This window comes from Rana temporaria, chromosome 10, assembly GCF_905171775.1.
Source record: "Rana temporaria chromosome 10, aRanTem1.1, whole genome shotgun sequence".
NCBI classification, from domain to species: domain Eukaryota; kingdom Metazoa; phylum Chordata; class Amphibia; order Anura; family Ranidae; genus Rana; species Rana temporaria.
The window spans coordinates 153119561-153137976 of record NC_053498.1 but is presented as its reverse complement, the minus strand read 5'-3'; the positions used below and the strand labels follow the sequence as shown (position 1 = coordinate 153137976).

General features: G+C 44.4%; 2 protein-coding genes across 2 annotated transcripts in view; both read left to right on the top strand.

Annotated features, from left to right (window-relative positions):
* LOC120915904 (mucin-2-like) overlaps positions 1–16063 on the top strand; it is a 23985-nt gene extending 7922 nt beyond the window's left edge. The window contains exons 2-3 of the mRNA XM_040326718.1: positions 5537–15987; positions 16046–16063. Coding sequence (XP_040182652.1) covers positions 5537–15987; positions 16046–16063 — 10469 coding nt within the window. The remainder of the gene's footprint in view (positions 1–5536; positions 15988–16045) is intronic.
* Positions 16024–18314, top strand: LOC120915787 (mucin-5AC-like). The gene has a single exon (XM_040326581.1). The coding sequence runs from the start codon at positions 16090–16092 to the stop codon at positions 18265–18267; it is 2178 nt and encodes a 725-aa protein (XP_040182515.1). The 5' UTR covers positions 16024–16089; the 3' UTR covers positions 18268–18314.
* The last annotated feature ends 102 nt before the right edge of the window (positions 18315–18416 follow it).

The following is an 18416-nucleotide window of genomic DNA, read 5'->3' as shown; positions in this document are numbered from 1 at the left end:
GCTTCCCCTCTACCTCCGACCACGACAACTTCCCCTCTACCTCCGACCACGACATCTTCCCCTCTACCTCCGAACACAACATCTTCCCCTCTACCTCTGACCACGACAGCTTCTCCTCTACCTCCGAACACAACATCTTCCCCTCTACCTCCGACCACGACATCTTCCCATCTACCTCCGACCACGACAACTTCTCCTCTACCTCCGACCACGACATCTTCCCCTCTACCTCCGACCACGACAGCTTCTCCTCTACCTCCGACCACGACAGCTTCTCCTCTACCTCCGACCACGACATCTTCCCCTCTACCTCCGACCAGGACATCTTCCCCTCTACCTCCGACCACGACAGCTTCCCCTCTACCTCCGACCACAACATCTTCCCCTCTACCTCCGACCACGACAACTTCTCCTCTACCTCCGACCACGACAACTTCTCCTCTACCTCCGACCACGACATCTTCCCCTCCACCTCCGACCACGACATCTTCCCCTCTACCTCCGACCACGACAGCTTCTCCTCTACCTCCGACCACGACAGCTTCTCCTCTACCTCCGACCACGACAGCTTCTCCTCTACCTCCGACCACGACATCTTCCCCTCTACCTCCGACCACGACAACTTCTCCTCTACCTCCGACCACAACATCTTTCCCTCTACCTCCGACCACGACAGCTTATCCTCTACCTCCGACCACGACATCTTCCCCTCTACCTCCGACCACGACATCTTCCCCTCTACCTCCGACCACGACATCTTCCCATCTACCTCCGACCACGACAACTTCTCCTCTACCTCCGACCACGACATCTTCCCCTCTACCTCCGACCACGACAACTTCTCCTCTACCTCCGACCACGACAGCTTCTCCTCTACCTCCGACCCCGACAGGTTCTCCGGCCGGCAGAACCGTCACTTCTGATTGGACTGCAACCCGCAATCCCAACCCTGTGCTGCCCTCTTACTTCTGGATAGCCCCTCACACAGCCTGGCATACAGGTGCCCCCTGGATAGACCCAATCTCTGGCATAGCAGCCCGGAGAATACAACACAAGTCCACCCAGAACAGCCATCCAGGTGGCACAGAGCCCCGATCACCTGACCTCACCCAAATATATAGGTTCTCCCAACAGGCCAAGGGTCCCAAGAAAACCCTGCCCATTGGCTGAGACACCCCATCCATTCCTTATCTGTCCATTCTTTACCCTTGTCATATCTAATGCCACAAGGTACCCGACCACCTAGTGGCAGAAGAGAGAAGCGCAGCAATTCCAGACTTTTAGCCAAGACAGCTCTACACCTTCCTAAACACCGGGGTGCTACATAAGAAAAGGAATAGAACTAGCACTACAATTGCTTGAACCCCCCTATTTAATATTTCTTTTAAGGTTAGGGGTTGATTAGTATTTATTTATGTATTATTACATATTATTTTTTTTTTATTATTCATGATGTGTGTATATTGGATTGTACGATGTTTTTTATTTTATTTACTTATGGCTGAACTGGATGGACTTGTGTCTTTTTTCAACCTGACTAACTATGTAACTATGTTTTTTAGTTATTTGTGTATTCATTTAACATTTATTTATTCATATATTATTACTATTTCATGTTTTCATTTGAGCAGAAAATCACACAGACACACACGACAAAACAAACAAAATGCGCACAAAAACGCGCTAATGGTGCAATTCAATTAATTTCTATGGGAATAAAAACAAGTAAAAACTCTCACATCTGCGCGGTTCGAGTGACAAGATAAAACGCTCCAGAACTTTTTTGAGCTTCAGGCGTTTGGCGACTTGTAGTGGAGATGTGATCCGTCTTTATAGGGAATCATTTATTTTTTCTCTTCCAGCGTTTTGGGGCTTTGAGCTTCCAGCTACAAAATGTGAATACGGCCATTTTTTGAGGTCCACGCAAATTTCTAAGTTTAGCTCCATCGCATTATCGTATTGTTTACATTGTTAAATTATAATTTTTTTTAAAGAGGATGTACCTGTATATGTGTGCTTTCCTGTTCGTTTCCTGTCTATGATCCCCGCGGGTATGGTCGGGTATGTTTGTAATGTCCGGCGCGCCGCACTGTCTCCTGGGAGCTCTGTGTCATTGTTCCCAGGAGTCAGTGCCGCGGCCCGCCGCAAATTCTCGCAGGATTCGGAAACAGTGGCCTAGATTCAGGTACATTTGCGCCCTCTTACGGAGGCGCAGCGTACCGTTTTTACGCTACGCCTCCGTAAATTACGTGCGCTACGCTTCATTTACGAAGCAGTAGCTCCGTAATTTGCGTGTGCGCTCCGTAAAACTGCTTGGCGTAAGCGCGCGTAATTTAAATGATCCCGCGCCGAATGTAGTGCACATGCTCCCTCGGGAAACTTTCCCGACGTGCATTGCGGTAAATGGCGTCGCAAGGACGTCATTTGCTTCAACGTGAACGTAAATGGCGTCCAGCGCAATTCACGATTCACTTACGCAAACGACGTAATTTTTAAAAATCGCGACGCGGGAACGACGGGTATACTTAATAGCTAATAGCATGGGCAGCCTTACACAGAAACCGACGAACGCAAACGACGTAAAATGCGAACGCAGGGCACGCGTACGGTTGTGAATCGGCGTGAGTATGCAATTTGCATACTCTACGCTGACCACTACGGGAACGCCACCTAGCGGCCATCGTAAGAATGCAGCCTACGATACGACGGCATAAGAGCCTTGTGCCAGTCATATCTTAGACTGCAGTCGGCGTATCGAGCTTTCTGAATACAGAAAAGTCGATACGCCGGCGCAATTGCTTACTGAATCCACCCCATTGTTTTCTTGGTTGCCATCACAACGGGGCGGGAACTTCCGACGTCACCACCCGTTGTGATGGCAACATGGAAGTTTACGCCGCTCTGCCCTAACTGGGCATTGCGCCGGAACGAGCGTGAATGCTGAGAGCTCAGCATTCACTGCATCCAGGAAGTTTATGCTTGTGGGCTTCACATGCCCACAAGTAAGATGAAACCCGCCAGCAACTGATTTTATAAATACTATTTTGCTACCAAAGCGGACATCGGGGGGTATCAGTTACCAAACACGTGAGTGTAACATTGACCATATGTAAGGGTCTAAATAGATTTTTTTTAAAAATGGTATTGTCGGCGGACCTCCGCTTTGAGGTTTAGTACCTGTAGGGTTAATGAAGACCTCTACCTCTGTCCTACCTCGCCGCGGTTGTCTGCAATGAAAAACTGGGAGGGGGAGAAGCGCCAGGAACCCACCATAGTGTAATATGTCAATTTATTATGAATGGGAAAATCACGTAAAACAGTCGCACTCAGACGGTGTAACAAAAAAACAGGCATGGCGGGATCAACGGTTGTCCCTCATCCCAGATGGATGGATGGAAGAACACTTGCCTGTATTGGAGATAAAGGAACAAGGCCACTGCAGCGTGCAGAGCCCAGATAATTGTGCTGCCTGGGTCCAAGAATTAAATGCTGCCTCCCCCAAAAAAAAACACCCCCACCAAAAGTCCCCCACACCCATAATTTTATATTATGGGCAAGCTTGGGTAGTATATAGACAGGCTTGGGTAGTATATGGTAGTATATTCCCCCCCCCTGTCTACAGAGAGCTCTGCAGTGACATCATCAGGGTGCCTCCATGTTCACACCACCCCCATTCCATGTCAGCCCGCTCCTCCTCCCAGGCATGTACTGGCCATCAGGACTACGGGGAGTTTCCCGGTGGGCCGATGACTCAGTGAACCAGTTTCAGTGACAGCTAATGGAGTCACTAGGGGGTGGATTTTGGTGCTATAGCTCCGAATCTGGGGCCCATAGCCCTGAGGCCCAGGGGTCCCTAACCACAGGGCTGCGGCACAATACCAGGCCGTGGCCTCTCTGCAGCTGTGCGGCGGGCAGCACGGGAAAGCCGGAGAGCGGGCAGGCAGCATGGGAGAGCTGGGCGGGTGTGAGAGCAGAGAGATTACATCATCTCTCACCACCCGCCTTACATCACCACTGTTCTGCCCTCACTGTGCAGCCGCGGGCAGCAGAGAGATTACTTCATCTCTCAATACCCGCCCTCTCTCTTGTGACCCTGATGTAAGGAGCGACTCTCTTGTGACCCTGATGTAAGGAGCGACTCTCTGGGGACTCTGAGGTAAGGAGGGGCTATCTGGGGACCCTGATGTAAGGGGGGCTCTCTGGGGACCCTGATGTAAGGAGCGTCTCTCTGGGGACTCTGATGTAAGGGGGGGCTCTCTGGGGACTCTGAGGTAAGGAGGGGCTCTCTGGGGACTCTGATGTAAGGAGCGACTCTCTGGGGACTCTGAGGTAAGGAGGGGCTCTCTGGGGGCCCTGATGTAAGGGGGGCTCTCTGGGGACCCTGATGTAAGGGGAAGGCTTTTTTTGTGCAATTGCGTATAGTTTATATACTGTTTTTGTGCGTGTTTGCAAATTAAAGCGGCTGGTCTGGAAGAAGTCCAGAGCCAAATTTTTGTCCCAGTCTAGCCCTGCCTCCTCCTACTTGTTTCTTTCTGTATGAACTGCTAGGAGTGAGTGTCCCAGACAGGAGCCTCTCATGGGGACCCTAGTGGCTGCCCGAGTGCCCGAATGGTCAGTCTGCCCTTGTTCTTGGGCGTCAGTTTGCTGTCCCTCTTAAAGTGCCGCCTGGGTCCAATGGTCCCAGCGGGACCCATGGTAGGGCCGACCCTGCTGCCAGGGGCAGCTCCCGTGAGGGGGGAACCTGGTTGACACCAGACGTTGATGAAACCAGCGTGGGCACAGTGTAGACAACAAACGCATTTCAGAAAGAGCCAATCGCTTCCTTCATCAGTCTCATTCACTGTGCTACGCGCGGAATATATCAAGAGGTATAATCACAACCAGAATTGATTGGCCTTTTATTGATCATCTTGATTTAAGTTCAACACCAGCTTTACTTGATGCCCCCGAAGGCCATCATTATCCCACAACACATAGGGCATAAGAGGGGTCATCAAAGAGTCCCCCACAGCTTAGTAATGGTGGTCACTGTATATACCAAGGTTTTTATAAAAAGGTGCAGAAACTTTTAAAGACCCCTCATAGTTATAAAACACCACTGTAACGAAGGCGCCCTCTAAATAGGTTACTGTATATATATATATTGCACAGGCCCAAATTCTGATGTAAGATTTGTGTTGTTTCAACTGGAATTTTGTTTAAATAAATGATATAGTTTTTTATACAAAGTCAATTTTGACCATTTAGAATGATAGGTACCGATATAGTCCTGATCTGGGTGCTATGAGCAATGGTATGTACAAATGTTATAGAAGGGATGATAATACCTTCCCCCACGATATGGAGGCCATACTATATTTATAATAAATTGAGTGTCAAGTCTTTTATTTTTTTATCCACAATAATATTTTGGTGTATATCACTCCTAATTCTATTATTGTTGGAATCTTCTAACATATTATACTCTCAGATACATTTTAAGCATCAATATTACAATGTATATAATTATATATCTTCATTTTATTTCTTACTGCAGGAACAGCAAACGCCACAACGCAATCAGCACTTACTACAAATGAAAGGACTGCGACACATACGGCAGAACCTTCTACCACAAACTCTACCACTGTAATGACTTCTCCCGGTTCTGCAGAAACAATCAGCATGGAGTCATCTACAGATGTAAAGAGTTCATATTCCTGGACACTTACCTCTCAGGGATCCACTACTGGGATTACAAATTATAATACTTCATCTATTACTGTGACAACTAATGAGACTTTACCGCTTTCCACCCGGAGTCCAACATTGTCACCGGAGACAACCAACCACAGCTCAGAACAGACGGACTCAACGCTTTCATTGCTTTCTGGGGTCACAATAAGTCGCAGTGACTCTTCAGTGTCAACGTCTGCGGTTACAAATGTTCTGAGCACCTCTCAGGAGCTATCTACCTCATTACCCCTTTCTTCCTCATTCCAGTCTACAAAGGAGAGTCACACTGAAAACTATATGACAAACATTATGTCTGAGAGTTCAGAATCCTCCACTGCGCTGGAAACATCACAATCAATCGAACCAACAATGTCTCCAACAATCACCGACACAAGTCCTTCTAGTACATTGAAAAGTGATACATCTACTATTTCTCAGACATCTGAGAGATCAACTGTAGCCAAATCATCTTCTTCTACTGAAGAAATATCTCCATCAACGTCACCTCTTGTTCCATCGCACACCTCCCCAACATCACAAACATCCACACAACCCGAACCATCACATTCATCTCCATCAGACGTTTCTCCATCAACAGAATCAACACCCTCTGTGGGCACATCACCCACCATGACTGTGATCTCCACATCCTATACTCATCAACCATCAGAATCCTCCACTGCATTGGAAACCTCCCAATCAATCGAGCCAACAATGTCTCCAACAATGACCGACACAAGTCCTTCTAGTACATTGAAAACTGAATCAGCTACTATTTCTCAAACAACTGAGGGGTCAACTTTATCTAAATCATCTTTTTCTACTGGAGAAGTATCTTCATCAACCTCACCACTTGTTCCATCGCACACCTCCCCAACATCACAAACATCGACATCACCCGAAACATCAAATTCATCTCCAACATCAGAAGGTTCTCCATCAACAGAATCAACACCATCTATGGGCACATCACCCACCATGACTGTGATCTCCACATCCTCTACTCATCAACCATCAGAATCCTCCAATCCGCTAGAAAACGCACAATCAATTGTACCAACAATGTCTCCAACAATGACCAACACAAGTCCTTCTAGTACATTTAAAATTGAATCAGCTACTATTTCTCAAATAACTGAGAGATCAACTGTAGCCAAATCATCTGCTTCTACTGGAGAAGTATCTCCATCAACTTCACCTCTTGTTCCATCGCACACCTCCCCAACATCACAAACCTCAACATCACCCGAAACATCACATTCATCTCCGACATCAGAAGTTTCTCCATCAACAGAATCAACACCCTCTGTGGGCACATCACCCACCATGACTGTGATCTCCACATCCTCTGCCCATCAACCATCAGAATCCTCCACTCCACTGCAAACCTCACAATCAATCGAGCCAACAATGTCTCCAACAATGACCGACACAAGTCCTTCTAGTACATTGAAAAGTGATACATCTACTGTTTATCAGACCTCTGAGGGATCAACTTTATTTAAATCATCTGCTTCTACTGGAGAAATATCTCCATCAACTTCACCTCTTGTTCCATTGCACACCTCCCCAACAACACAAACAGCAACATCACCTGAAACATCATATTCATCTCCATCATCAGAAGTTTCCACATCAACAGAATCAACACCCTCTGTGGGCACATCACCCACCATGATGGTGATCTCCACATCCTCTACTCATCAACCATCAGAATCCTCCACTGCATTGGAAACCTCACAATCAATCCAACCAACAATGTCTCCAACAATGACCGACACAAGTCCTTCTAGTACATTGAAAACGGAATCAGCTACTATTTCTCAAACAACTGAGGGATCAACTGTAGCCAAATCATCTTTTTCTACTGGAGAAGGATCTCCATCAACTTCACCTCTTGTTCCATCGCACACCTCCCCAACAACATCAACATCACCCAAAACATCACATTCATCTCCAACATCAGAATATTCTCCATCAACAGAATCAACACCCTCTGTGGGCACATCACCCACCATGACTGTGATCTCCACATCGTCTACTCATCAACCATCAGAATCCTCCACTCCATTGGAAACCTCAAAATCAATCGAACCAACAATGTCTCCCACAATGACAGACACAAGTTCTATTACTTTTAAAAGTGAATCAACTACTATTTCTCAAACAACTGAGGGATCAACTGTAGCCAAATCATCTTTTTCTTTTGGAGAAGTATCTCCATCAACCTCACCTCTTGTTCCATCGCACACCTCCCCAACAACATCAACATCAACACCACCCAAAACATCACATTCATCTCAAACGTCAGAAGTTTCTCCATCAACAGAATCATCGCCCTCTGTGGGCACATCACCCACCATGACTGTGATCTTAACATCATCTACTCATCAACCATCAGAATCCTCCACCCCATTGGAAACCTCACAATCAATCGAACCAACAATGTCTCCAACAATGACAGACACAAATCATTTTAATACGTTGAAAACTGACACATCTACTATTTCTCAAACAACTGAGGGATCAACTTTATCTAAATCATCTTTTTCTACAGGGGAAGTATCTCCATCATCTTCACCTCTTGTTCCATCGCACACCTCCTCAACATCACAAACATCAACATCACCCGAAACATCACATTCATCTCAAACATTAGAAGTTTTTCCATCAACAGAATCAACACCCTCTGTGGGCACATCACCCACCATGACTGTGATCTCCATATCCTCTACTCATCAACCATTAGAATCCTCCACTCCATTGGAAACCTCACAATCAATCGAACCAACAATGTCTCCAACAATGACCAACACAAGTCCTTCTAGTACATTGAAAATGGAATCAGCTACTATTTTTCAGACAACTGAGGCTTCAACTTTATCTAAATCATCCATTTCTACTGGAGAAGTATCTCGATCAACCTCACCTCTTGTTTCAATGCACACCTCCCCACCAAAACAAACATCAACACCATCTGAAACATCACATTCATCTCCAACATCAGAAATTTCCACATCAACAGAATCAACACCCTCTGTGGGCACATCACCCACCATGACTGTGATCTCCACATCCTCTACTCATCAACCATCAGAGTCCTCCACTCCATTGGAAACTTCAAAATCAATTGTACCAACAATGACCAACACAAGTCCTACTAGTACATTGAAAACGGAATCAGCTACTACTTCTCAAACAACTGAGGGATCAACTTTATCTAAATCATCTTCTTCTACTGGAGAAGGATCTCCATCAACCTCACCTCTTGTTCCATCGCACACCTCCCCAGAAACACAAACATTAACACAACCTGAAACATCACATTCATCTCCAACATCAGACGTTTCTCCATCAACAGAATCAACACCCTCTGTGGGCACATCACCCACCATGACTGTGATCTCCACATCCTCTACTCATCAACCATCAGAATCCTCCACTCCATTGGAAACCTCACAATCAATCGAACCAACAATGTCTCCAACAATGACTGACACAAGTTCTAGTACTTTTAAAAGTGAATCAACTACTATTTCTCAAACAACTGAGGGATCAACTGTAGCCAAATCATCTTTTTCTACTGGAGAAGTATCTCCATCAACTTCACCTCTTGTTCCATCGCACACCTCCCCAACATCACAAACATCAACACCCCCCGAAACATCACATTCATCTCCAACATCAGAAGTTTCTCCATCAACAGAATCAACACCATCTGTGGGCACATCACCCACCATGACTGTGATCTCCACATCATCTACTCATCAACTATCAGAATCCTCCACTCCATTGGAAACCTCACAATCAATTGTACCAACAATGTCTCCAACAATGACCGACACAAATCCTTCTAGTACATTTAAAATGGAATCAGCTACTATTTCTCAATCAACTGAGGGATCAACTTTATCTAAATCATCTGCTTCTACTGGAGAAGTATCTTCATCAACCTCACCTCTTGTTCCACCACACACCTCCCCAACACCACAAACATCAACATCACCTGAAACATCACATTCATCTCCGACATCAGAACTTTCCACATCAACAGAATCAACACCCTCTGTGGGCACATCACCCACCATGACTGTGATCTCCACATCATCTACTCATCAACCATCAGAATCCTCCACTCCATTGGAAACCTCACAATCAATTGAGCCAACAATGTCTCCAACAATGACCAAAACAAGTCCTTCTAGTACATTGAAAACCGAATCAGCTACTATTTATCAAACAACTGAGGGATCAACTTTATCTAAATCATCTGCTTCTACTGGAGAAGTATCTCCATCAACCTCACCTCTTGTTCCAACGCACACCTCCACAACAACATCAACATCACCCAAAACATCACATTCATCTCCAACATCAGAAGATTCTCCATCAACAGAATCAACACCCTCTGTGGGCACATCACCCACCATGACTGTGATCTCCACATCCTCTACTCATCAACCATCAGAATCCTCCACTGCGCTGGAAACCTCCCAATCAATTGTACCAACAATGTCTCCCACAATGACCGACACAAGTCCTTCTAGTACATTGAAAAGTGAATCAGCTACTATTTCTCAAACAACTGAGGGGTCAACTTTATCTAAATCATCTTTTTCTACAGGAGAAGTATCTTCATCAACCTCACCTCTTGTTCCATCGCACACCTCCCCAACAACACAAACATCAACACCACCCAAAACATCACATTCATCTCCAACATCAGAAGATTCTCCATCAACAGAATCAACACCTTCTGTGGGCACATCACCCACCATGACTGTTATCCCCACATCCTCTACTCAGCAACCATCAGAATCCTCCACCCCATTGGAAACTTCAAAATCAATTGTACCAACAATGTCTCAAACAATGACCGACACAAGTCTTTCCAGTACAATGAAAAGTGATATATCTACTGCTTATCAGACATCTGAGGGGTCAACTGTAGCCAAATCATCTGCTTCTACTGGAGAAATATCTCCATCAACCTCATCTCTTGTTCCATCGCACACCTCCCCAGAAACACAAACATTAACACAACCTGAAACATCACATTCATCTCCAACATCAGACGTTTCTCCATCAACAGAATCAACACCCTCTGTGGGCACATCACCCACCATGACTGTGATCTCCACATCCTCTACTCATCAACCATCAGAATCCTCCACTCCATTGGAAACCTCACAATCAATTGTACCAACAATGTCTCCAACAATGACCGACACAAGACCTTCTAGTACATTTAAAATGGAATCAGGGAGTATTTCTCCAACAACTGAGGGATCAACTTTATCTAAATCATCTGCTTCTACTGGAGAAGTATCTCCATCAACCTCACCTCTTGTTCCAACGCACACCTCCCCAACATCACAAACATCACCCGAAACATCACATTCATCTCCAACATCTGAAGTTTCTCCATCAACAGAATCAACACCCTCTGTGGGCACATCACCCACCATGACTGTGATCTCCACACCGTCTACTCATCAACCATCAGAATCCTCCACTCCATTGGAAACCTCACAATCAATCGAACCAACAATGTCTCCAACAATGACCGACACAAGTTCTAGTACTTTTAAAAGTGAATCAACTACTATTTCTCAAACAATTGAGGGATCAACTGTAGCCAAATCATCTTTTTCTACTGGAGAAGTATCTCCATCAACTTCACCTCTTGTTCCATCGCACACCTCCCCAACATCACAAACATCAACACCCCCCGAAACATTACATTCATCTCCAACATCAGAAGTTTCTCCATCAACAGAATCAACACCATCTGTGGGCACATCACCCACCATGACTGTGATCTCCACATCCTCTACTCATCATCAACCATCAGAATCCTCCACTCCATTGGAAACCTCACAATCAGTTGTACCAACAATGACCGACACAAGTCCTTCTAGTACATTTAAAATGGAATCAGCTACTATTTCTCAATCAACTGAGGCATCAGCTTTATCTAAATCATCTGCTTCTACTGGAGAAGTATCTTCATCAACTTCACCTCTTGTTCCATCGCACACCTCCCCAACATCACAAACATCAACATCACCTGAAACATCACATTCATCTCCGACATCAAAACTTTCCACATCAACAGAATCAACACCATCTGTGGGCACATCACCCACCATGACTGTGATCTCCACATCATCTACTCATCAACCATCAGAATCCTCCACTCCATTGGAAACCTCACAATCAATTGAGCCAACAATGTCTCCAACAATGACCAAAACAAGTCCTTCTAGTACATTGAAAACCGAATCAGCTACTATTTATCAAACAACTGAGGGATCAACTTTATCTAAATCATCTGCTTCTACTGGAGAAGTATCTCCATCAACCTCACCTCTTGTTCCAACGCACACCTCCACAACAACATCAACATCACCCAAAACATCACATTCATCTCCAACATCAGAAGATTCTCCATCAACAGAATCAACACCTTCTGTGGGCACATCACCCACCATGACTGTGATCTCCACATCCTCTACTCATCAACCATCAGAATCCTCCACTGCGCTGGAAACCTCCCAATCAATTGTACCAACAATGTCTCCCACAATGACCGACACAAGTCCTTCTAGTACATTGAAAAGTGAATCAGCTACTATTTCTCAAACAACTGAGGGGTCAACTTTATCTAAATCATCTTTTTCTACAGGAGAAGTATCTTCATCAACCTCACCTCTTGTTCCATCGCACACCTCCCCAACAACACAAACATCAACACCACCCAAAACATCACATTCATCTCCAACATCAGAAGATTCTCCATCAACAGAATCAACACCTTCTGTGGGCACATCACCCACCATGACTGTTATCCCCACATCCTCTACTCAGCAACCATCAGAATCCTCCACCCCATTGGAAACTTCAAAATCAATTGTACCAACAATGTCTCAAACAATGACCGACACAAGTCTTTCCAGTACAATGAAAAGTGATATATCTACTGCTTATCAGACATCTGAGGGGTCAACTGTAGCCAAATCATCTGCTTCTACTGGAGAAATATCTCCATCAACCTCATCTCTTGTTCCATCGCACACCTCCCCAGAAACACAAACATTAACACAACCTGAAACATCACATTCATCTCCAACATCAGACGTTTCTCCATCAACAGAATCAACACCCTCTGTGGGCACATCACCCACCATGACTGTGATCTCCACATCCTCTACTCATCAACCATCAGAATCCTCCACTGCGCTGGAAACCTCCCAATCAATTGTACCAACAATGTCTCCAACAATGACCGACACAAGACCTTCTAGTACATTTAAAATGGAATCAGGGAGTATTTCTCCAACAACTGAGGGATCAACTTTATCTAAATCATCTGCTTCTACTGGAGAAGTATCTCCATCAACCTCACCTCTTGTTCCATCGCACACCTCCCCAACATCACAAACATCACCCGAAACATCACATTCATCTCCAACATCTGAAGTTTCTCCATCAACAGAATCAACACCCTCTGTGGGCACATCACCCACCATGACTGTGATCTCCACATCGTCTACTCATCAACCATCAGAATCCTTCACTCCATTGGAAACCTCACAATCAATCGAACCAACAATGTCTCCAACAATGACCGACACAAGTTCTAGTACTTTTAAAAGTGAATCAACTACTATTTCTCAAACAATTGAGGGATCAACTGTAGCCAAATCATCTTTTTCTACTGGAGAAGTATCTCCATCAACTTCACCTCTTGTTCCATCGCACACCTCCCCAACATCACAAACATCAACACCCCCCGAAACATCACATTCATCTCCAACATCAGAAGTTTATCCATCAACAGAATCAACACCATCTGTGGGCACATCACCCACCATGACTGTGATCTCCACATCCTCTACTCATCATCAACCATCAGAATCCTCCACTCCATTGGAAACCTCACAATCAATTGTACCAACAATGACCGACACAAGTCCTTCTAGTACATTTAAAATGGAATCAGCTACTATTTCTCAATCAACTGAGGCATCAGCTTTATCTAAATCATCTGCTTCTACTGGAGAAGTATCTTCATCAACTTCACCTCTTGTTCCATCGCACACCTCCCCAACATCACAAACATCAACATCACCTGAAACATCACATTCATCTCCGACATCAAAACTTTCCACATCAACAGAATCAACACCATCTGTGGGCACATCACCCACCATGACTGTGATCTCCACATCATCTACTCATCAACCATCAGAATCCTCCACTCTATTGGAAACCTCACAATCAATTGTACCAACAATGTCTCCAACAATGACCGACACAAGTCCTTCTAGTACATTGAAAACCGAATCAGCTACTATTTCTCAAACAACTGAGGGATCAACTTTATCTAAATCATCTGCTTCTACTGGAGAAGTATCTCCATCAACCTCACCTCTTGTTCCAACGCACACCTCCACAACATCACAAACATCAACATCACCCAAAACATCACATTCATCTCCAACATCAGAAGATTCTCCATCAACAGAATCAACACCCTCTGTGGGCACATTACCCACCATGACTGTGATCTCCACATCCTCCACTCATCAACCATCAGAATCCTCCACTCCATTGAAAACCTCCCAATCAATTGTACCAACAATGTCTCCAACAATGACCGACACAAGTTCTAGTACTTTTAAAAGTGAATCAACTACTATTTCTCAAACAACTGAGGGATCAACTGTAGCCAAATCATCTTTTTCTACTGGAGAAGTATCTCCATCAACCTCACCTCTTGTTCCATCGCACACCTCCCCAACATCACAAACATCAACATCACCTGAACCATCACATTCATCTCCATCAGAAGTTTCTCCATCAACAGAATCAACACCCTCTGTGGGCACATCACCCACCATGACTGTGATCTCCACATCCTCCACTCATCAACCATCAGAATCCTCCACTCCATTGGAAACCTCCCAATCAATCGAACCAACAATGTCTCCAACAATGACCGACACAAGTCCTTCTAGTACATTGAAAACTGAATCAGCTACTATTTCTCAAATAACTGAGGGATCAACTTTATCTAAATCATCTGCTTCTACTGGAGAAGTATCTCCATCAACCTCACCTGTTGTTCCATCGCACACCTCCCCAACAACACAAACATCAACACCACCTGAAACATCACATTCATCTCCAACATCAGAAATTTCTCCATCAACAGAATCAACACCCTCTGTGGGCACATCACCCACCATGACTGTGATACCAATATCGTCTACTCATCAACCATCAGAATCCTCCACCCCATTGGAAACCTCACAATCAATCGAACCAACAATGTCTCCAACAATGACCGACACAAGTCCTTCTAGTACATTGAAAACTGAATCAGCTACTATTTCTCAATCAACTGAGGCATCAGCTTTATCTAAATCATCTGCTTCTACTGGAGAAGTATCTCCATCAACGTCACCTCTTGTTCCATCGCACACATCCCCAACATCACAAACATCAACACCATCTGAAACATCACATTCATCTCCGACATCAGAACTTTCCACATCAACAGAATCAACACCATCTGTGGGCACATCACCCACCATGTCTGTGATCTCCACATCCTCTACTCATCAACCATCAGAATCCTCCACTCCATTGGAAACCTCACAATCAATTGTACCAACAATGTCTCCAACAATGACCAACACAAGTCCTTCTAGTACATTGAAAACGGAATCAGCTACTATTTCTCAAACAACTGAGGGATCAACTTTATCTAAATCATCTGCTTCTACTGGAGAAGTATCACCATCAACCTCACCTCTTGTTTCAACGCACATCTCCCCAACAACATCAACATCACCCGAAACATCACATTCATCTCCAACATCAGAAGATTCTCCATCAACAGAATCAACACCCTCTGTGGGCACATCACCCACCATGACTGTGATCTCCACATCCTCTACTCATCAACCATCAGAATCCTCCACTGCGCTGGAAACCTCCCAATCAATTGTACCAACAATGTCTCCAACAATGACCGACACAAGTCCTTCTAGTAAATTGAAAACTGAATCAACAACTATTTCTCAAACAACTGAGGGGTCAACTTTATCTAAATCATCTGCTTCTACTGGAGAAGTATCTCCATCAACCTCACCTCTTGTTCCATCGCACACCTCCCCAGAAACACAAACATCAACACCACTTGAAACATCACATTCATCTCTGACATCAGAAGTTTCTCCATCAACAGAATCAACACCCTCTGTGGGCACATCACCCACCATGACTGTGATTTCCACATACTCCACTCATCAACCATCAGAATCCTCCACTCCATTGAAAACCTCACAATCAATCGAACCAACAATGTCTCCAACAATGACAGACACAAGTCCTTCTAGTACATTGAAAAGTGATACATCTACTGTTTTTCAGACCTCTGAGGGATCAACTGTATTTAAATCATCTGCTTCTACTGGAGAAGTATCTCCATCAACCTCACCTCTTGTTCCATCGCACACCTCCCCAGAAACACAAACATCAACACCACCTGAAACATCACATTCTGTGGGCACATCACCCACCATGACTGTGATCTCCACATCCTCTACTCATCAACCATCAGAATCCTCCACCCCATTGGAAACCTCTCAATCAATTGTACCAACAATGTCTCCAACAATGACAGACACAAGTCCTTCTAGTACATTGAAAAGTGATACATCTACTGTTTTTCAGACCTCTGAGGGATCAACTGTATTTAAATCATCTGCTTCTACTGGAGAAGTATCTCCATCAACCTCACCTCTTGTTCCATCGCACACCTCCCCAACAACACAAACATCAACATCACCTGAAACATCACATTTATCTACATCATCAGAAGTTTCCACATCAACAGAATCAACATCATCTGTGGGCACATCACCCACCATGACTGTGATCTCCACATCCTCTACTCATCAACCATCAGAATCCTCCACTCCATTGGAAACCTCCCAATCAATTGTACCAACAATGTCTCCAACAATGACCGACACAAATCATTTTAATACGTTGAAAACTGACACATCTACTATTTCTCAAACAACTGAGGGATCAACTTTATCTAAATCATCTTTTTCTACTATAGAAGTATCTCCATCAACTTCACCTCTTGTTCCATCGCACACCTCCCCAACATCACAAACATTAACATCACATGAAACATCACATTCCTCTCCATCAGAAGATTCTCCATCAACAGAATCAACACCCTCTATGGGCACATCACCCACCATGACTGTGATCTCCACATCCTCTACTCATCAACCATCAGAATCCTCCACTCCATTGGAAACCTCCCAATCAATTGTACCAACAATGTCTCCAACAATGACCGACACAAGTCCTTCTAGTAAATTGAAAACGGAATCAGGGAGTATTTCTCAAACATCTGAGGGATCAACTTTATCTAAATCATCTTTTTCTACTATAGAAGTATCTCCATCAACTTCACCTCTTGTTCCATCGCACACCTCCCCAACATCACAAACATCAACACCACCCGAAACATCACATTCATCTCCAACATCAGAAGATTCTCCATCAACAGAATCAACACCCTCTGTGGGCACATCACCCACCATGACTGTGATCTCCACATCATCTACTCATCAACCATCAGAATCCTCCACTCCATTGGAAACCTCACAATCCAATGTACCAACAATGTCTCCAACAATGACCGACACAAGACCTTCTAGTACATTGAAAAGTGATACATCTACTGTTTATCAGACATCTGAAGGATCAACTGTATCCAAATCATCTTCTTCTACTGGAGAAGTATCTTCATCAACGTCACTTCTTGTTCCATCGCACACATCCCCAACATCACAAACATCAACACCACCTGAAACATCACATTCATCTCCATCAGAAGTTTCTCCATCAACAGAAGGAAAAATATCTCTGGGTACTTCAACACCCTCCGTAACTTTACAGACATCACCAACATCAGGGACTTCATTGCATTCTGAACCAACACTGCACTCCTCAACAGTTATGGAAATGTCAAGTATTTCTAAGTCTACCTCAACCAGGCCAACTGTCCAAACGTCAAGTATTCCTCAAACAACATTATCAGAATCCTTGACAGTAACGCCAATTATTACTCATTTTGGAACAACAGAAATTGGCACACCGAGTTCTTCAGTGGAATCAAAACCAACAATACCGGCTGAGACTTCATATTCAATACCAACTCATCCGACTTCTGAAACATCAGAAATCATTCCAACAAGTTCATCTACTGAAACATCTTTTTCAAGTGATAAACAGACTGGCCGGGTCACATTAGCATCACTATCCAGCACTTCAGAGTATATTACAGGAAGAATAAGTTCTACTGGATTAAAGGTTTCAACATCCAGATCATCAACAATATGTCCTCCTCATACTTCTGGTGATAACTGTGAGAATGGAGACAATGAAGTTGGCCTTGTTTTAGGTAAGAACTGGGGGTGTGAGGGATATGTATGGGGTGAAATCAGATACAACTAATGTTATCGCTTTCCAAGAAATCCCACTCCTAGCTTTGGTCTTGTAGTCTGGGGGTCTAGACAGCATTGTCTCTACTAGGACGGGGGGTATAACTTTTGTCTAACTCATTAGGCTGTTCATGGATGAAGATCCTGCTATGGAGATATACA